The sequence below is a fragment of the Muntiacus reevesi genome, chromosome 13, assembly GCF_963930625.1.
Source record: "Muntiacus reevesi chromosome 13, mMunRee1.1, whole genome shotgun sequence".
NCBI classification, from domain to species: Eukaryota; Metazoa; Chordata; class Mammalia; order Artiodactyla; family Cervidae; genus Muntiacus; species Muntiacus reevesi.
Window position 1 is genome coordinate 249698 of NC_089261.1, and position 17965 is coordinate 267662.

At 60.1% G+C, this 17965-nt stretch overlaps 2 protein-coding genes across 7 annotated transcripts in view; one reads left to right on the plus strand and one right to left on the minus strand.

Annotated features, from left to right (window-relative positions):
- Nucleotides 1–15798, minus strand: COMT (catechol-O-methyltransferase). Of its 2 annotated transcripts, none has more exons than XM_065903830.1 (5): nt 15678–15798; nt 4683–4974; nt 3810–4003; nt 3476–3607; nt 1–1523 (listed from the first exon to the last, which is right to left on the minus strand). In XM_065903830.1, exons 2-5 carry the CDS (start codon nt 4972–4974, stop codon nt 1278–1280), a joined length of 864 nt encoding a protein of 287 aa, XP_065759902.1. In that variant the 5' UTR covers nt 15678–15798; the 3' UTR covers nt 1–1277. The 2 variants fall into 2 exon arrangements, with proteins under 2 accessions (XP_065759902.1, XP_065759903.1); XM_065903831.1 differs by lacking the exon at nt 15678–15798 and adding an exon at nt 13162–13611.
- Nucleotides 15706–17965, plus strand: part of TXNRD2 (thioredoxin reductase 2) — a 26984-nt gene continuing 24724 nt past the window's right edge. For 2 of the 5 annotated variants that reach the window (XM_065903828.1, XM_065903827.1), the window contains exons 1-2: nt 15706–15814; nt 17503–17568. In XM_065903828.1, coding sequence (XP_065759900.1) covers nt 15745–15814; nt 17503–17568 — 136 coding nt within the window. In that variant the 5' untranslated portion in view covers nt 15706–15744. Of the gene's footprint in view, nt 15815–15837; nt 15941–17502; nt 17569–17965 lie in introns of those variants that run through there. The other 3 variants (XM_065903826.1, XM_065903825.1, XM_065903829.1) reach the window with 2 other exon arrangements.

The window sequence follows — 17965 nt, forward strand, 5'->3', positions numbered from 1 at the left end:
TAAAACCAAACTAAGACTGTATTGGTAAACATCTAAATTTTGTAAGAAAAATTAAAAATTATAAAAAGCAACAAAGGAACTTCCCGTGTCTGTCTCCGTCCGCAAGCCACTCCCCTGTGTGCTGGCCCCCGTGGGGGTCTGCTGCATCCAGGCCCCCAGGACGTGTCCGCCACGTGGCTCCTCTCTACACAGTGTGTGGGCTCGATCCCGGGTAGTTAGCAGGGCCCCGACGTCTGTGGCTGGTCTTGGGCACAGGTGGGCTCGGCCAGAAGGGGTGATCTCAGGGTGAGGGACCCAGGAGAGCCTCCGAGGTGGCCAGAGGTCCAGCCGGCCACTTGAGGGCCTTGGGGCTGGAGGGCCAGCGTCGGGGCCGCGGGCGCCTGTGGACGTGAGTGGGCGCTGGCCGACCACGTCGTCACGGGCAGCCGGGCCGCCACAGAAGCACAGCAGCTGCTTCGACTGCGCCATCTCGTCCCCAGACCAGGCCGAGTGGGACGGGGACACAGTTCACCCAGAGCCACACCAGGCCGGAGAGGCTGGGTGCTGGGCATTCCGGACCTGGCCCAGCACTGGTTGCTCAGAGCAGCCTGCGGGCCACCTGGGTCCCCAGTGAGGCTCAGCCGGGCCCGCAGACATCCCCGTGGGGCTGTCTGCAGCGGCCGAGGGGAGCGGCGGGTGCCTGGTGCGAAGCTGGGACATGGGGGCAAACGGAGCAGCACTTGGGTCCTGTCTCACCTAAAGAATCAGGTCCTTAATTTCTACCTCACTGTCTTCTAAACGGGTGTTAGTCTGTGAGATTGGTAGCGGCTGATTGTAGAAAAGTTGCATTTCATTCTTAAAAAGCAGGCGAAAGGAGTGCGTGTTTTGGGAGCGGCGGGGGGCGGGGGGCGGGGGCGGTGATCACTGAGGCACTGCTGCCACCTGGTGATGGCAGAGCGCAGGGGCCGCCCGCAGAGGGGTGGACAGGGGTGGGGGGGAACAGAGAGGGAAGGAGGGAGGGGGAGAGAGAGGGAGGAGAGCCAGGCGGGGGGGAGAGTGTGTGAAGCTGAGATGCTGTGAGTGTGTGACACTGCACGTGTGTGTGTGTGTGTGTGTGTGTGTGCACGCGACACTGTCACGCGCACTGCTTGCCTAGCTGGTCTTCACAGGCAGGCACCTTCTAGATGTACTGCCACGATTCTGGAAGGGGAGCTGGGCATGCTCGGGGCAGGCCAGCGTGACAGCCTGGAGCTGACGAGAGGCAGTCCCGGGGCTGCTGGCCTGAGGACAGGCCAGCGCTACAGGGCTGGGGCTGCCTCACCCTTCAGGGCCGGGAGTGGCGGGGGATCCTGCACGGGGCCGCCCGGGCCCTTGTAGACGACTTTCTCCAGGCCGTCTACCACCTTGGAGTACTCCAGGTACGAGCTGAAGTGTGAGCACGCAAAGCGACTGCTCCCGCGCACATACTCCAGAAAGTCAGGCGCCCCAGGATAGATGACGTTGTCGGCCAGCAACACTGTCCCCTTCCGCAGCAGGCCACACTCCTGTGGGGACAGGCAGGTGGCTGGAGGGCGTGAGGGCGGCCTGAGCGGGCAGGGGGACCCTCAGGCCCTAGGACAGAGCGTGGCACACAGCAGGGGCTCACCGCACACTGGGGGACGTGAGAGTGCAGATGGCGAGGCCCGGATTGCGGCCAGTGGGTGCCGGGAACACGGGCTCCTCTGGGTCAACGAGATGCCTGGTGACCCGTGCGGGGGCTGCTGGCATCGGTCACTGGCGGTTCAGTAGGGTCCGACAAGGGGGACCCTGCAGGGCTGGGGGGCAGACCTCCACACCCACAAGCCTGCCCCTCAGGTCCACCCTGAGGCACCCCAGTCTCCACCAACGCCTGGGCAGTTGGTCAACGTGTCAGGCCTGGCTCTACAGAGGGAGAGGCAGCTGCACTTCTGTGCCCGCCAACCTCACCCCCAGTCTCTGAGCCACAGGAGGAGCTGCTTGGTGTGTGTGAAACTTGCTCAGTCGCGTCCAACTCTCTGCGACCCCAAGGACTGTAGCCTGCCAGGCTCCTCTGTCCATGGGATTCTCCAGGCAAGAAACTGGAGTGGGTTGCCATGCCCTCCTCCAGGGCATCTTTCTGACCCTGGGATGGAATCCAGTTCTCCCACATTGCAGGCAGATTTTTTATCATTTGAGCCACCAGGGAAGCCCTGCTTAGGTTACATCAAAAAGCAAGAAAAAATGTTTCCCTGAGGAAGGACTGAAGGGACAGCCCAGCTGCTGCGCTAGATCAGAGCTTTCTCTATATGATCACTAAAGTGGGGAAAAAAAACAATCCCCCAAAAGGAAGGTAAAGTCAAGCAAGAGGCCCCAGGCGTGTCTTAAGTTGCCAGTGGGACCCCAGGGATGGACGGGCAACCCCTGGTGACTTAGGAACACGGGGGCCACTGGAGTGGGTGCAGCCCTCAAATCTTCCTGGTAGCGGCTGCCTCCCTTCTGTCCCTGGGCCCTGAGGCTGGAGTGGAAAACACAGCTGTAGAGGTCAGTGAGGTTGGGACAACACATGAGCCAGAACGTGAAAAAAGTGGGCCTCTGAATCGTGGAGCATTTCTCCTAAAAAAGGAATTTCCCCGTGACACTGATGAGGAAGGGCCGATGGGAGCAGCGGCCCGGCCTGCTCAACCCTGGGAGGAAACGTTTAACGTGAGCTGGGGCTCAGCACGTGGGGCACTGAACCCATGGGTCAGCCTCGGAGGAGAGGATGCAAAGGCCGGCCGTCCACGTGGGGGTGAAGCCCTGGAGTGTCTGACCCAGGCCGTGTGCCGGCACTCAGAGGACCAGAGCGGTGTCCCCTGTTCCTGACCCCCGCTCCTTCCACCCCGGGTGCGGCTTCAGGTCACGAGGTTGCCAGGCCTCCCCCTCCGTCTCCAGCCGCCCTGCTGTAAGGACACCAAGCAGCCCGTGGAGAGGCCTGAGCGGTGGGGACGAGGCCGCCTGCCCTGCCAGCCCCTCGCCTGAGCGAGGCCGTGTGGCCAGGCCAAGGCAGGGCCAGCTGCAGAACACACCTTCCCTTCTCTTGAGATAATAAGCAGCCATGAACAAGCGGCACTGAGAAAGCTATTAGGCTCCTACTTGCCAAGGGCAGCAGGACTTCCCTGGTGGTTCAGATGGCAAAGAACCAAGCCGCAGTGCAGGAAACCTGGGTTCAATCCCCAGGTCAGGAAGATCCCCTGGAGAATCCCACGGACAGAGGAGCCCGGAAGGTACAGTCCATGGGGTCACAAAGAGTCGGACACGACTGAGCAGCTAACACCTCCACTTCCAAGGGTGGTATCTGCTGCTCTCTACGGATGCAGGCCATCCAGATGTGCTCCCCGAGGCCCGCCCGCCCTGGCCCAGGCCCCCACTTCCCTCTGTGTCCTGACTGCACACAGGCCAGCCCATGGCTCCCCGGCCACCCTCCGCAGGGCCCGACCCAGCCAGCATGCACAGGGCTCACCTCCAGGAGAAGCGTGTCCGGCAGGTAGCGGTCCTTCCAGTGGTCGATAAAGACCATGTCCAGAGTGTCCACATCATATTTCTTCTTCAGCTGGGGGATGATGTCCTGGGACGCTCCAAGAACAACGGTCACCTGGAACAGACCCCCACCCAGTGAGCCTGGCAGTTCCGGGAGACGGGTCCCCGCTCTGCCCCACCTCCGGGAGTCTCCCACTCTGCGGACGGGGCTGCTGGCCAGCTGGTAAGCATGGCCTGGAGCCGCTGGGATGTGACCCCAGCCTTCCCGGCCCCCAGAGCCTGTGCCCACATCCGCCATCTCAGGGACAATGCCGCACCTTGTCCTGCAGGCCTGCAAACTCCACCATCTGCTGGGTGATGGCCGCATATTCGGGGTTAAGCTCGATGGTGAGCAGTCGGGCGCCAGGCAGCAGCAGGCGGGCCATTCGCACTGCCGAGTAGCCGCAGTAGGCGCCCAGCTCCAGCAGCACTGACGGCTGCTGCTCCCTCAGCACGCTGTCCACGATCTGGCCTGGGGGGGAGGGGGGGTCTGGTGAGCAGGGGGCTTCCCACCCCTCGCCCCGTGCTGGCCCAGCGCCCTCCGGCCAGCCCAGCCGCAGGCCCCACCACGCTCAGCCCGAGCTCCCGCCCCCAGGCCTCTGTGCTTCTGCACGCGCTGGTCCTCCCTTCCCAGCATTCCAGGCTGCCCTCAGCCTGGCACCACCCAGAGCCGCCCCCGTGGAAGCCCCACCCCACTCCCTCTCCGGGCTGCACAGAGAGCCTGCCCCGCTCCCTTCAGCTGGACACAGTCGGAAGGTTCAAGGCTGCTGGACGGCTGGCTGCCCTGACGTCCATCCCCAGGGTTCTCGTCAGCTGCCCTGACTCGGGGCGGGGGCGATCACGCGTCGCCTGCCCGGGCTCCCCGCTGGAGTCCAAAGGTCGGGAGGCGGCCCGCAGGACTCAGTCCAAGAGTCTCCATGCACCCTGGGGCCAGCCGGGACACCCAGGGACCCATGGCCCGCCCTGGGGGGCACCTGGCTCTGCCTGGCGGCTGCGAGCGACGAAACCAAGCAATGACTCTGCTGTTCCCCGTCCCCTCCCCCTCCAGCCCTGGCCGGGGCTCCCAGGCGGCACCTCCGGAGGTGGGGGGCGGGGCTTCATCTACGGCGGTCCTCCCGCCGGACCTGCGCCCGAGCCGCCCCGCCACCCACCTTTCTTTTCGCCCACGTGCATGGCCCACTCCTTCTCCGAGCTGTAGCGGTCGATGGCGGCCACCACGCTCTGCGGGTCCCCGGCCACCGCGTGCTGCAGCACGTGCTGCAAGATGCGCTGCTCCTTGCTGCTGCCCATGAGGAGGTTGAGGACGGGGCTCACGATGAAGTTGTTCCAGCCGATAAAGGCCAATTCGAAGGATCGCAGCTCCAGTGGGGCCAGCCACCGCAGTGCGAGCAGGGCCAGGCCGACGACACCAGCGGCCAGCAGCAGGGGCGGGGCCTCCAGCATCTGCGGGGCGAGGGGCGGGGATTCAGGGCGGGGCCTCCAGCATCTGCGGCGGGGCGAGCGGCGGGGCGGGCCTTGCGGGCTCTGCGAGGCCCCGCCGCCCGCAGGGCCCGTGGGAGCACGCGGTCATCACGGTGCTAGTGACCGGCCCGCCTGGCTGACCCACCCGGGAGCTTCAGCCCCGTGAGAGGCCAGCCCCGTGCCCGGTGGCCAGACTCAGGGGAGACGGCCGGGGCCCCGCCCACCTGCAAACCACGTCCCCCAGGGACTCTGCCCTGGGTGGAGAGAGAGGGTCTCGGGCAGCCCGGAGCACGGTTGGCCCGAGGCTGGACACTCCCCACAGGGGCGGCCAACCGCACGCAGAGCCCCCTGGGGCACACACAGGGGACAGCCCGGGAGCTCGTGTGGCCCGAGAGCTTCCGGGGACGGACACAGGCTGTTCCACGCGGGGGCAGTCTGTCCCGCGAGGAGGACGCCTACCCTGCTGCCTGCCTGCACCACAATGGAAGCGGGACTGGCCCTCCCTCCCCCTGGCAGGCGACCCTCTGGGCGGGTAGCGGGGTGCCTGAGACACAGCCAGGTTGAGCCGGCACAGGGCAGAGGCCTTAAAGTGGGAAAGCGTGGGAAGCTCCCAGCAGGGCTGTGCTCACTTGCGGGTCACGCACAGGGAGGGGCTGCACAGGACGGCTCCCCCAAAAGCGCCTGCTGGGAAAGGCACGTGGGAGAGCAGGCAGGCTGAGGGGCTTGGAGGGGTGAGCGCCTCTTCCTGGACAGCTCAGAGCTCCAGCAGGCTGGACCACGATGAGGGTCTTGGCAGGCAGGGCAGGGAGGAGGAGGGCAGCACGGACACCCAGACTTCCGAGTGGTCTCGCCGGCGTGGCTTATTTACACCAGGCACAGCGAGCAGGTGGTCGGCAGGCCAGGGCCCCACCTGACCCGCCTCCCCTACGGCCACGCCCCACGCCCCTCCTCTGAGCTCCCCAGAGCTTGTGCCGAGTTTTTCTGCCTGTGAACAGTTAATCAGGAACCACAGCCCTGGCACAGGGACCTGCTGCAGGCCGGCCCTGCCCTCAGGGGAGAGCAGACAGGCGGCAAGACGCCGCCTGGAATGTCCCTCCAGCCCGGGAAGCCACGGCAGTCTCCCTGGTCCCCGCGGCCCTGGCCAGGCCAGCAGGTGCGCCACGGGGCCGGAGGCAGGTAGGGGGAATCTGGAGGTGGGTGGGGTGGGGCCAGGCGCACTTCCGGGACGGGCGACAAACACAACAGGGGCGTGTGGCCTGCAGTGGCCAGCACTGCCCGCTGGGCTCCATTCCGCCAGCTCAGGAGCCCCAACCACACACCTGTGTGACTTTATCATGACTGTGTTCAGCAGCGGTGCAGAGAGGCTGGGCCACTCTGATGTATTCTCTGGGTTGATGAAAAAACTAATCAATGTTACACGTAAATATAAATATAAAAAAGTAAAAAGTAGTATTCCATTTAAATACCAAAGTCCTTGGTGGACCCTGGAGCTGTGAAGGATAGCTTGTAACTCCCACAACAACTGAACTGCATGACACTTGGGCGAGGACTCAGCCGCCTGACGGCCCAGGTCTGCCGGGAGCTTCACGCCGGGGACCAAGAACAGACCCGCCGACGGAACCAGGCAGATGTGCTGGGAGGAAGCCCTCCAGTCAGGGCCGGGCAGACCCCTCCTCGGGGAGACAACCCGTGGGGCCCCTTGTGCTGCGGGTCCCAGTGCTGGAGCGCCCATGGCTCTGCCCTCTGGAAGGGCCACAGTCAGGTCGCTCGGTTCCCCCGGCGGTGGCCTGAGGTTCCCGCCGCCCTGCGTGACTCTGGGCCCCGGGAGACTGAAGGGCCCCGCTGCCCTGAGAGGAGGACGAAGGAGCCACCGGCCAGAGGTGAGGGCTGGTGGCCACGCAGCACCTTCAGACCCCCTGCTTCGCGTGTCCCACACGCACCCCCCTGCTTTCGTGTGCTCCGCTCGTGTCCAGAACCTTATTTTAAGAAATAAAACCATAAAACTCTAGAAGAAAACACAGGAGTAACTCTTCATGACCTTGAATTTGGCCATGGATTCTTAGACATGACACCAGAAGCGCAGGCAACAAAAGAAAAATAGAATTTCACCAAAATGAAAGCTCTGTGCATCAAAGGACACCATCCAGAGAGCAAAGGACAGCCCAGGGGGAGGAGAAAATACTGCAAACCACCTATCTGATGAGGGTTTAAAATCCTGAATATATATAAGAGTTCCTACAACTCAGAAACAGCCCAGCTAGAAAGGGGACAGAGGACATGAACAGACATTTCCCTAAAGCAGACACACCAGTGCCCAGGCAGCACATCACTTGGGAAGTCTGATCAGAGCTTCAAGGCACCACTTCACACCCCTGGGTGACCCGCCCGGTGCCAGCGGGGCCACGGAGAAACTGGAAACTCAAGCACGGCCGGTGGGAACCCAAGACGGAGCAGCTGCTGTGGAAAACAGTTGGCGGTTCCTCAGAAAGGTAAATACAGAGTTACCACATGACCCAGCAATTCCACCTCTGGGAGTGGACCCAAGACACCCGAGAGCAGCGGCTTGAACCCATATTTGTCCACCCATGTTCAGGACAGTGCGAGGCACAGTAGCCGCGAGGGGACACGGCCCACGGACAGAGGAGGTGTGGTCTCTCCGCACACTGGGGCATCCCTTAGTCACACTAAGATGACTGCACCCTGACCCTGTCCCACTGGGAGGGACGTGCGGACACCTGTGACTTCACGGAGGGACCAGGGGGACGTCACGCTCAGTGGGATGAGCTGGACGCATGAGGATCAATTCTGAATGATCACACCCGGATGAAACGCGCACAAGGGCAAGCTCACAGAGACAGGACAGAGAACAGAGGCTGCCAGGGGCTGGGGGCCGCGGGGTCACTGCTGAAGGGGGCAGAACTTCTGCCTGGGGCGGGGCGGGAGCTCTGAAGACAGCGGCAACAGCTACGCAGCCACGTGGACGCTCGATGCTACCCAACTGTACGTGTGCACGTGCTTAGAGTGGTAAATTTCAACTTATGCATGTTTCACTGCATCAAAAACGGTGGAAAACCAAGAAAACAAGCAACTCTGTTTCTGGTCCTCTCTGTTCCCAAAAGAAAAAGGAACATGGCACCCCCACTGGGAAGCAGAATCCAGAAAAACCAGCCCAGCTCCCAATCTGCCTGCCTGCGGGCCTGCCCCCTGAGCCTGGGCACCTGCCCCACCCCACCGGGAGGCACACACTCACCCCCTCTGGGAGGAGGGGAAGGCTGTCCAGTCCCCCGCTTCCTCCCCAGACTGGTGTATGTTCCCCGTGCCCTAGAGATGGAGCACAAACCTCTCTCAACAGCAGACACAGCCCACCCCCAAAGCTTCCTTATTATAAGCCCGTTCTTAACTGTTCTCGTTGCAACACCAAGCCAGACCCTCCATCACCTGGGATCGCCACCTACACTCCTCCCGATAACCCCCAAGGGGCTGATGGAGATGCCGGCCACGGCCCAGCCCCCTCAGGCCCAGGCAGGGGCTGCAGACTACCCACAGACTCTTCAGTCCCTTGGTGCTGAATCTGCTAGGGCTCCGCGTATCAGGGGTGGGGGGGGGGGTCCTCGCCAGGAGTCACACAGCCCAGCCCCACCTCCCCGAGAAAGGCAGGCCTGAGTGCGCAGCGGGGGGGGGGGGGGGCAGGGGGGGCTAAGAGGGGCAGGCAGCCCCGAATCCTCACGAAGGGGAAACCTGGCAGCTGCCTGCGGGGAGCCAACACCTGAGACCCTACCCCTAAAAAGGCCATAAGGGAGAAAACCTGACGGGCAAGGCAGATCAGGTTTTCAGGGGTTTTCGAAAAGGCCAGCTCACAACATCCCACCCATGACAAGGTCACGAGGAGAAAGCCTGGCAAGGCAGATCAGGTTTTCAGGGATTTTGAAAAGCTGCCCCCGGCTCTCACCTTAAAGATGATATCTGTCTTTCTGATGCCTGCCTCAATGGACTACTCCCTAATTTCTCTGACACAGGCAGGAAGGCCTTCCCCGATCTCTTCCCAAATAAGAATCAATTTAGAACTTTAATCAATAAGTTTCCCAGGTGGTGGTATTTTATGAGATTATTCAGGGTGAAAGGAGGGTTTTAATTCAAACTCCTTTGCTGGTAGTTTGTTAGCCAAATGCATTTATGCGCTTTGTACTAATATGCATGATTGCTTATAATATCCTAATCATAAAATAGCATAAAGAACCTGATTATATAAAAGCCCTAATAGATATAGAGCCCTTTTAAGGGGTAAAGGAGTCCTATTAGAAAACATAAGAAAAATTATTCTATAGGTGGTTATTGGGATGTGATTTGCTTGCTGTGTTTTTGCTTGCTGTATTTTTGCCTTTAATGTGCTAAGGTTGTGTTATAGAAACCATTGTTAATATAGTTAAAGATCTAGAGAAATAAGAGCTTAGCCCTAGTGTGGTAACAATGAGATGGTTGTTAATTGTCAGTCAGGAGTGCTAGGCAGAGGCTGCCTCACCAAAGTCGCAGAGTCAGTATGGGGTAAACTTCTTAGATAAACGCAACTGACAACTTTTGCAGAAAGATTAATTTTTGTATTAACAAGAATATAATTCTACTCTGTACTATTTCCCTATGAGACTGTTACCTTTCAATTAAGGTCAACATAAAAACAGAAAATAGGTTTACATTCACCTGACCTGCAAAAATGTTAATAGGCCCCAAGGCCAGAAGATAATGTACAAGACCCTCATAAACAAAGAAGTATGCAGAAAACACCCTGGTTTCGTGAAGGACAAGCTGACGTAATGTTAAACTATCTTCCCCTTAGAAATGTACTAATTTAGGGTATAAAAGCTATGGTAAAAAATAAAGCATTGCCAGACTCTTCCAGACTCTCTGCACCCCCATCTGGTCACTCTCTCACTCTCTCTCTCTCTCTCTCTCTCTCTCTCTCTCTCTCTCCCTCGCAGACTTGGCCCTATCAAGGCTAGTCTCACGTGTCTTCTCTCTCTCTTGCCAACGCCGTTAATCCTGAGTGTACCCCCTGGATCCTGCCGAGGCTGGACCCCGGCAGCTGCCCGAACTAGCGATGCGCCTGGGCCGGGGCCTCTGCTTGGGTGGCGTGGGGGACGGCGTGGGACACAGAGCCCCGGGAGGCTGTGTCCTCGTCTCCTGTCCCGTGTGATTCTGGCTCCGGACCCGCAGACCAAAGACAGGACAACTCTGCTTTAGGGCTGGGGGGTCCCAGCAGCCTCGCGGACAGGAGCCGCCCGGTTGGCTCCACACAGCTGGCTCCGTCCACTTCCTCCCGGTCAGCGCCTGAGCACGTGGGCCTCAGGGGCTGCCAGGCCGCCGGCCCACCACGCCCTCTTCCCCCAGCCCCTGACTCCTCCGCCCTCCTCCCCGGCCCCTCAATTCCCCCAGCCCCTGAAACCTTGGGCCCCCTGGCGCCTCTCCAGGGACTCAGGGATTCCCCCAGAAGCAACTACCTGATGCTGAAAAGGAAAAAGAACAGTGAATTGGAAGCATTTAGTCTGTGCCTCCCTGAGATGATACATCAGGGTCCAGAGGGGCTTTCAGGCGTCACACCGCACGGGTGTCAACCTGCCCCACTTGCTACAACACGATTCAGATTAAGATACCAAACGAAGCAAAGACACAGTCCAACTCTTACATAAACTAGTGGGTTTTATGTAACTGTGTTTATGACTGATGCATAGCTAGGCATAAATTTTTATGTACAATTGTGTTTTTTTAATATACATACGCTCCTTCCCCACCTCCAGATGGTATGACCAGATCAAGTTCTGCAATGCCTTCCAGGGACTCTATCCTGATGGGCTTGCAGAGGAACAGGCACTTACGTAAAGTAAACCTTCCTAAACTCCCAGAGATACAAGCACCAACCCAACTGTTTTTCTAGTTCATGTGCTTGGGTAGATCTTTGCTAAGTAAAACTAGCTTAATAGTGTTCATCTCATAAAGTAGGTGTCTCTTTAGCGTTGTCAACATTACATACATCGCAACACACTTAAACCTCCTTGGTTGACTAGTCAAATAAGCTAGTATTGTATTGGTTAGACATTTAAGGTGATAGATTTGATTTTAACCAAATCCAGTCACTATTCTCTCTCTCTCTCTCTTTTAATATTCATTTATGTATTTGGCTACACTAGGTCTTAGTTGCAGCGTTTGGGATCCAGCTCCCCGACCAGGGATCAAACCCGGGCCCCCTGCATGGGGAGCGCAGAGTGCTAGCCACTGGACCACCACGGAAATTCTCCAGTCACTATTCAGACACACTTTCTTTCCATAATGATTGTGTTTCAGTCTGCCTAAAAGCAGTTTCCAAAATCTTTTTCGTAACTTGAAAACTTAAGAGTTCTACCAAGTTAAGTTAAACAATAGATATCCCATTGTTTTGCCAAAAGTTTTCCTTTCATTTTAGGTTTGAGGCATTCGTCAAAAAGAGAAAGCACTCGTTACACACAAACAAACAATTTCACTTTTTAACAGAAGATTATCCAAACTTAACCTCAATATCCAGGGACTTGCCTCGTGGCCCAGTGGTTACGAACCCGCCTGCAAATGCAGGGGAGACAGGTTCGATGCCTCGTGCGGAAAGACTCCACGTGCCGTGGAGCAGCTGACCCTGCGTGAGCGGCTACTGAAGCCCGCGTGTCCTCTGCAACAGGGGACCACCGCAATGAGCAACCTGTGCTCCCCAACTAGGGAGCAGCGCCCACTCGCCGTCCCTGGGGAAGGCACAGCAACAAGACCCAGCTCAGCCGAAAGTAAATAATACAATTTTTTAAACATCCCCAAATACAGTCATTAGGAAAAAAGAAGTAAGAGAGAAGTAATAGTGCATACACCACCAAACTGAGCCGACATCTACACCCAGACTTTAACAGTGTGGGGAAATCCCACGTCACAGCAGTCTGGAGCCCCAGAGGGGAAGGTCCTGGGTGGTGCATCCACCGCACGGGCGAGACTTCAAACTGCAGCTTTGGGGGCTCCCACTTATAATCCCAGGCAGCAAAGTGATAGTACCATCAGTTTGTGCACAAACAAATTGCAGTTATGCCTTAAGTTTCACAATGCTGTTTGTTTCGCCTTGTGAGTCCTCAGATTCCTTAGACCTCAGGGGGCTGGCTGGGTCCACGGGGGCTTAAGAAATCCCAGGACCCAGCCCCTGTCTCATCAGTGCGGCCTGCCTTGCCGGTAGGACCGCTCTGCCTGCGGGCAGGTGGTCCAGGAAGGGTCAGTCGGAGGCCTGCTCCCCGACTCCTGAAGCCTGAACAAGACAACCTCCATTTAAATTTCCCTAACGTCACTGAATATCTGTATAACTTCTATATAAGATAAAGTGCTGAAACACTCATGATTAAGACTGCATGAGTTTAAGTTTCTATACTTTGGCTTCTGATGTTTATATAACAAAGAAGCTAAAGACACTTGAAGGTGAAAGCGTTGGTTGCTCTGTTGTGTCCGACTCTGTGCGACCCCGTGGATTGCAGCCCGCCAGGCTCCTCTGTCGATGGGACTCTCCAGACGAGCACTGGAGGGGGCTGCCATGTCCTCCTCCAACCTTATAGATTATGCAAGCCTATCTTCACAAAATTTGCTCATCTGCTACAAAATACTGGGATAAGACAGATAATTTGCAGTTGTCTACTTCCTTGTTCTCTTTATAAAATAAAGGCTGCTAATGGTTACAAACTTCAATCAACACATGAGAATAAAACTACTACTAGTCCAAACAAAGGAAAACAACTTTGTACACAAGACAGGAAAACGAAGATATGTTCTTACGCGAAAAGCACGCAGAGAATGTGGAATACGTTTTTGTTGAGTGAGGAGAGTCATTTTTGTCCTCAAGCAAAATAATAAAGGGAGACAGGGTTCCCCTGGTGGCTCAAGGGTAGAGAATCTGCCTGCCAATGCAGAAGACACGGGTATGACCCCTGACCCAGGAAGATCCCACGTTGTGCGGAGCAACCAAGCCCGTGCGCCCTCGAGCCCGCACTCTGCAATGAGAGGCCCGTGCACCAGACCCAAGAGTAGCCCCCGCTCGCCACAACCAGCAAAAGCCCATGCAGCAATGAAGACCCATAAAAAGTTAAAAAAAAGAGGGAGACAAATCCTTGTCAACTACAAACTCACCGTCTGCCTCCACAAGGATTAAGTCACGTGCCCCTGCAGCTGCTGACCTCCAGCAGCCCCTGAAGGAGTTCAGGGTGGGGGCCAGAGACGAGGCCCTCGGTGCTCAGGGAGAACCAGCGGGACAGGTCTGCAGAGAGTCAGTTATTCTCAGGATCTGATTTTATGAGCCCAGTGCTGGCACCTTCTCACATCTAGAAAAGCACTGGATTCCTTCCTGGCAACAGCTGCTCCTTGTGACCAGCAACCTTCTGCAAACAGACGTGGTTGACTGCAAATACTCCCCTTCGTCAAAATCACATGTACACTGACCTTTCCCCTTCCTCTTTCGAGCACCTCTCGAGCTGTCTGAAATGCTGTCTTCCAGGCTATGGTCCTCATTTTGTGCCAAATAAAACATAACTCACAACTCTTGTGTTGTGACAGAGGACGAGATGGTTGGATGGTATCACCGACTCAATGGACATGAGTTTGAGCAAACTCCAGGTGTTGGTGATGGACAGGGAGGCCTGGCACACTGCAGTCCACGGGGTCGCAAAGAGTCGGACATGACTTAGTGACTGAACAACAAAAGGGAGACCAGAACTATTTTGTAAACATGAATACTCTTTAGTTTACCACTGATCAAAAATGGAAGTGACCACAGAGAGAAATTCTGCCTCAGTAGAGAAAACAATACACCTTGTGGGTCATCAGAGTCCAGTCCTGCCCAGTCGATGTGTTTGAGGTTTTATCACCACCTGCACGTCGGGCTGCACGGCCCGCTTGCATGTTTCGTCTTCGCCAGATCCTCAGTCCTTCCTGTTTACTCAATATCTGGTATAATGCTCCAAACGTCAGTTTTTCCCATTTTCCTCTGTCCCTCCTTGGCCTGGGGCTCAGTCCTGTCACTGCCCGTGTCCTCCTCGTCTGACAGAGCCCTGCACGTCGAAGGGAGACACGGTGGCAGGAACTTGGGATGCGGGCCCCTGCACGAGCCACGTGGTGCCCGCGTCTCCTGAGCTCTGCTCCAGACCTAAGTGGCTTTGCCACGCAACCCTGATGTCTCCACAAACGTTCAATCACACGGAAACTGGAGAAATCCAGCAGATGGCCATCGCGGCCTCACGTCACCATCGAGAGACCTGAGAACTCGACCTCTAAAATCTTCTTAACTGATCTCCCTCAAGGCTCAAAACCCCGGGTTACTGTGGCCTCCGATCATCCACCAAGGAGACTCGGTCCCTGCCAGACCCAGCCACGAGGCCTCATGCAAAGACTGGAACAAAGAGCTGACTGCCTGTCACGGCTCGAGGCCACGTCCCCACAACACCCCAGCCCCCCGAGGTGTCCTCCCAACAAGCTCACAGCTTCCGGAAGAAGCGACATGTCCAGCAACACCGCCCAGCTCTGCAGGAGGGCAAGAGGCCAGGTCCAGCGGGCGAGCTCAACTGGGGGTCCCAGGGACCCGTGCCTCCTCTCTGACTCCCTTGGGCCCCGACACCCCACCCGCATTTTCCCTTTCAAAGGCCCAGCGGCCCCTGAGCCAGTCCGGTACCATGCCGTGTCTATCTGACCCAACAAGCCCAAAGGAAGCTGCTGGTCAAACTTCAAAGATGGCAGCGGGCTGAGGGGCCCAGGCTTGTTCCTGGGGAGGCCGCCAGTTTCACAAAACGGGAAGGCCCAGGAGGCTCCAACCTGCCGGCAGGACGGGGAGACAGCTGAGCCCTCTCCTGGGCCCCGGAGTGCTCCCTCCCCAGGGAGCCGAGGTGCTCAGACCCTACTCTGCAGCCTGGTCCCAGGTTCACACTGTCCCAGAAACCACGACCTGGGAGTCCGGGTCCCAGAGCCCTGCAGTGCGCACCCCCCACCCTCGCCCCGCAGTGCCAAAGGGGACCTCCTGCAGCACCGCTCCCTTCCCTCCACCAGCCTGGCGTCTCCGCTGCCACCTCATCAGAGCCCCCAGCCCGGGTCAGAGGCTCCTGCCCAGGTCAGAGCCCCCAGCCCGGGTTTGGGGCACCCCCCCCAGCACCCCCCCCAATTAAAGTCTGGGGAAGCCACCTCATGTCCGGAGACCCACTCCAGTTCCGGGAGCCTCTCCACCATAGGTCTGGGGATCCCCAGCCCAGGTTAAACACCCCCTCCTCTGGAGACTGCACCCGAGGTCCTGAGACCCTCACCGCAGGTCGAAGCCCCACCCCAGGTCAGAGCCCCCATCCAGGTCGGAGCCCCCACCCCAGGTCAGAGCCCCCATCCAGGTCGGAGCCCCCATCCAGGTCGGAGCCCCCAATCCAGGTCCAGGGCCCCCCCACCCCAGGTCAGAGCCCCCATCCAGGTCGGAGCCCCCATCCAGGTCGGAGCCCCCATCCAGGTCCAGGGCCCCCCACCCCAGGTCAGAGCCCCCATCCAGGTCGGAGCCCCCAACCCAGGTTGGAGCCTGCGTCCCGGGAGTATCTCCCCCCGGGCCCTACACGCCCCCCATCCGTGGTTCCGGCCCCGGGTGGGACTCCGGCCCCGGGCTCGGCCGCGCGCGCACCCACCTCGGGTCCGCGGTCGCCGGCGCAGGCAGCGCGGCGGGCAGCCCGGCCCGAGGCCCCCGGGGCGGCGATGGCGGCGCTGCGCGGAGCGGCCGCGCGTTTCCGGGGCCGCGCGCCGGGCGGGGCGCGGGGCGCCGCAGGTCAGCGGGCGCGGGCCGGGGCCGCGCGGGGCTCGCGCGGGGGCCGGGCGCGGAGCGGCGACCGCCCCGGCTGCGTTAACCGCGGCGCCGATCGTGGTGGGGGTGGGTCAGCTCCCGGCTCAGCAGGTGCGGGGGCCGCCGGCAGGGTCCCCGCTCCTCCCCAAGGCCGGGCGGCCACAGAGCGGTGCTCAGCACCGGCGCGCGCGGGACGCGGGAGCGGCCCTGCCCCTCCGCTGGCGGGCGCTCCGCGCTGTGCTGGGGCGCCCCGGGGGCGGGAGCCGACACTGCGGACCCCCCGGATGGCCAGGGGTCCCGGGCCCTCCCGGACAGCGTCCCCAAGGCCACAAGCAGGGGCCGGGGCCGGGCGGGGGACCCGCAGAGGTGGCCTCGCGGGCACCACGCGCCCCGACCTCTCCCGGCACACGCCTGCCCTGGGGGGGTCCCGCGGGCAGGGCTGGGCGGGCCCCTTCAAGAGGAGGCACCGTGGGCGGAGCTCCGCCCCAGCCGCGGTCTGTCCCCTGGCCTTGGGCGAGGGGCAGGGGAGGCGGCCAGGCGGTCACGGCTTGTTAGGCAGGGCGGGGGGCTGCTCCTGGGGGCTCTGCTGGCCCCATGCAGGCTCCGAGTGCAGGGATGAGCAGAATACCAGGCGAGGGAGGGCTCAGGACGCAGGGTGACAGCCCTTGCAGGGTGAGAAGAGGGGCCAGGCTGTGAGGTGCCCTGGGGAGCCCTGGAGCACTCGGGTGCCTGCCCAGTGGGCACTTTGGGGGCAGTGCCCTCTCTGGGGTCCCCTGGGGTCCTTCCTTGCAGACAGGCCGCCCAGACCCCGCAGGTATTACAGGCGGTTTCCCGCAGTGGGGCCTACGGAGGCCTGGCGGCCTGCCGCCTCCCCGCTTATCAGAGGGAGGGGGCTGCGGGGTGTGCCCCGTGGGGAGAGCGGACCATCAGAGATAAGCCCACAGTCCTTGCGCCGTCTGTTCGCGTGGGCAGGGAGAGTCGGCTGGCGGAGGGCCTCTGTGGGCCAGGGAGTTGCTGCAGGCACCCTGCGGGGCAGCGGGAGGGGCTGGCCCCGGCCATGGACGGTAGGGACCTCTTCCCGGTCCGTGTCTCCCTGAGCAGGGGAGAGGAGAGAGCAGCTGGGCTCGTGCTGATCTTGTTTCTGTCCACAGGCAGTGGGCCGAGGCCTGGTGCCGGGGGTTCCCGGCTCAGAGCTGGCCGCCCCTGAGGACACCCCTGCCATCCGCCCTCCCTTGTGGACCCCGGTTCCGCTGTCTCTGGGCTGCTTTCTGTGGCAGCATCTGCAGAGACGGGCCCTTCTGCGGGAGAAGACGGGGCGGCCGGTCCGCCAGGGACAGGCGTGGGGGCTGCAAGCGGCCTCCAGAGCCGCTGCCCCCCAGGCCCTGTGGGCACTCGGAGCGGCCAAGCCGCGCCGCCCGACAGGTGGAGTCGAGAGAAACTTTCCCACCCACTTCTGCCAGGACGTCGGGTGACATTGAGCTCAGGGCGGCTCACTTGCTTTGTTGATGTGGGTGGTGGGGGCCAGTGCGTGGTGGGGGACACGTGGTCAGCCCAGACCATCACAGGGCCGAGTGTGACTGCGGGACTGCCCTGGAACACGGGCGGCCTCCCGGGTGGCGCCCCACCACGACTGGTCCCGGTCCTTCCTTCTGACGCCCCCCTCACCCCCGCAGGGCAGCAATGCTACGACCTCCTGGTGATCGGCGGTGGATCCGGCGGCTTGGCCTGTGCCAAGGAAGGTACGTGTCCTGCGTCTCGCATGCGGCTGGCATAGCGGGGCCTCCGGGGGCCGGGGCTGCATCCCGCATGCGTGCTCTCTGCCACGGGCCTGGCCCCCCTCCCCAGGCAGCCGGTGACCCGCTTTCTCTCGCTGTAGATCACGTTGCATTTTCTGAAATTTCGTCTCGATGGACTCGTGCTTCGAGTATCCTTATTTCTGGGCCTCTCCCACGGGCCCCATTTCATGGAGGTCATCTGCGTTGCGGCGTGTGTATCGGAGTCTCGCCTCCTCACGCGGCTGCGTGGACTGTGTGTCTCTCTCACCTGTGGTTTCCCGTTTTGGGGCTGTTGGAAACATTTGTGTGTGTGCGTGTCTGTGTGGATGCGTGCTGTAAGTCTGCTGGAGGATTGCCTGAA

What these genes read in the sequence shown, in the direction of transcription:
- COMT (XM_065903830.1), bottom strand. Translation starts at nt 4,974, where the DNA reads ATGCTGGAGGCCCCGCCCCTGCTGCTGGCCGCTGGTGTCGTCGGCCTG. An exon ending in TTGCAGGCCTGCAGGACAAG is followed by an intron (nt 3,608 to 3,809) that starts GTGCGGCATTGT and finishes GGTCTGTTCCAG; the next exon opens with GTGACCGTTGTTCTTGGAGC. An exon ending in CGGACACGCTTCTCCTGGAG is followed by an intron (nt 1,524 to 3,475) that starts GTGAGCCCTGTG and finishes CTGTCCCCACAG; the next exon opens with GAGTGTGGCCTGCTGCGGAA.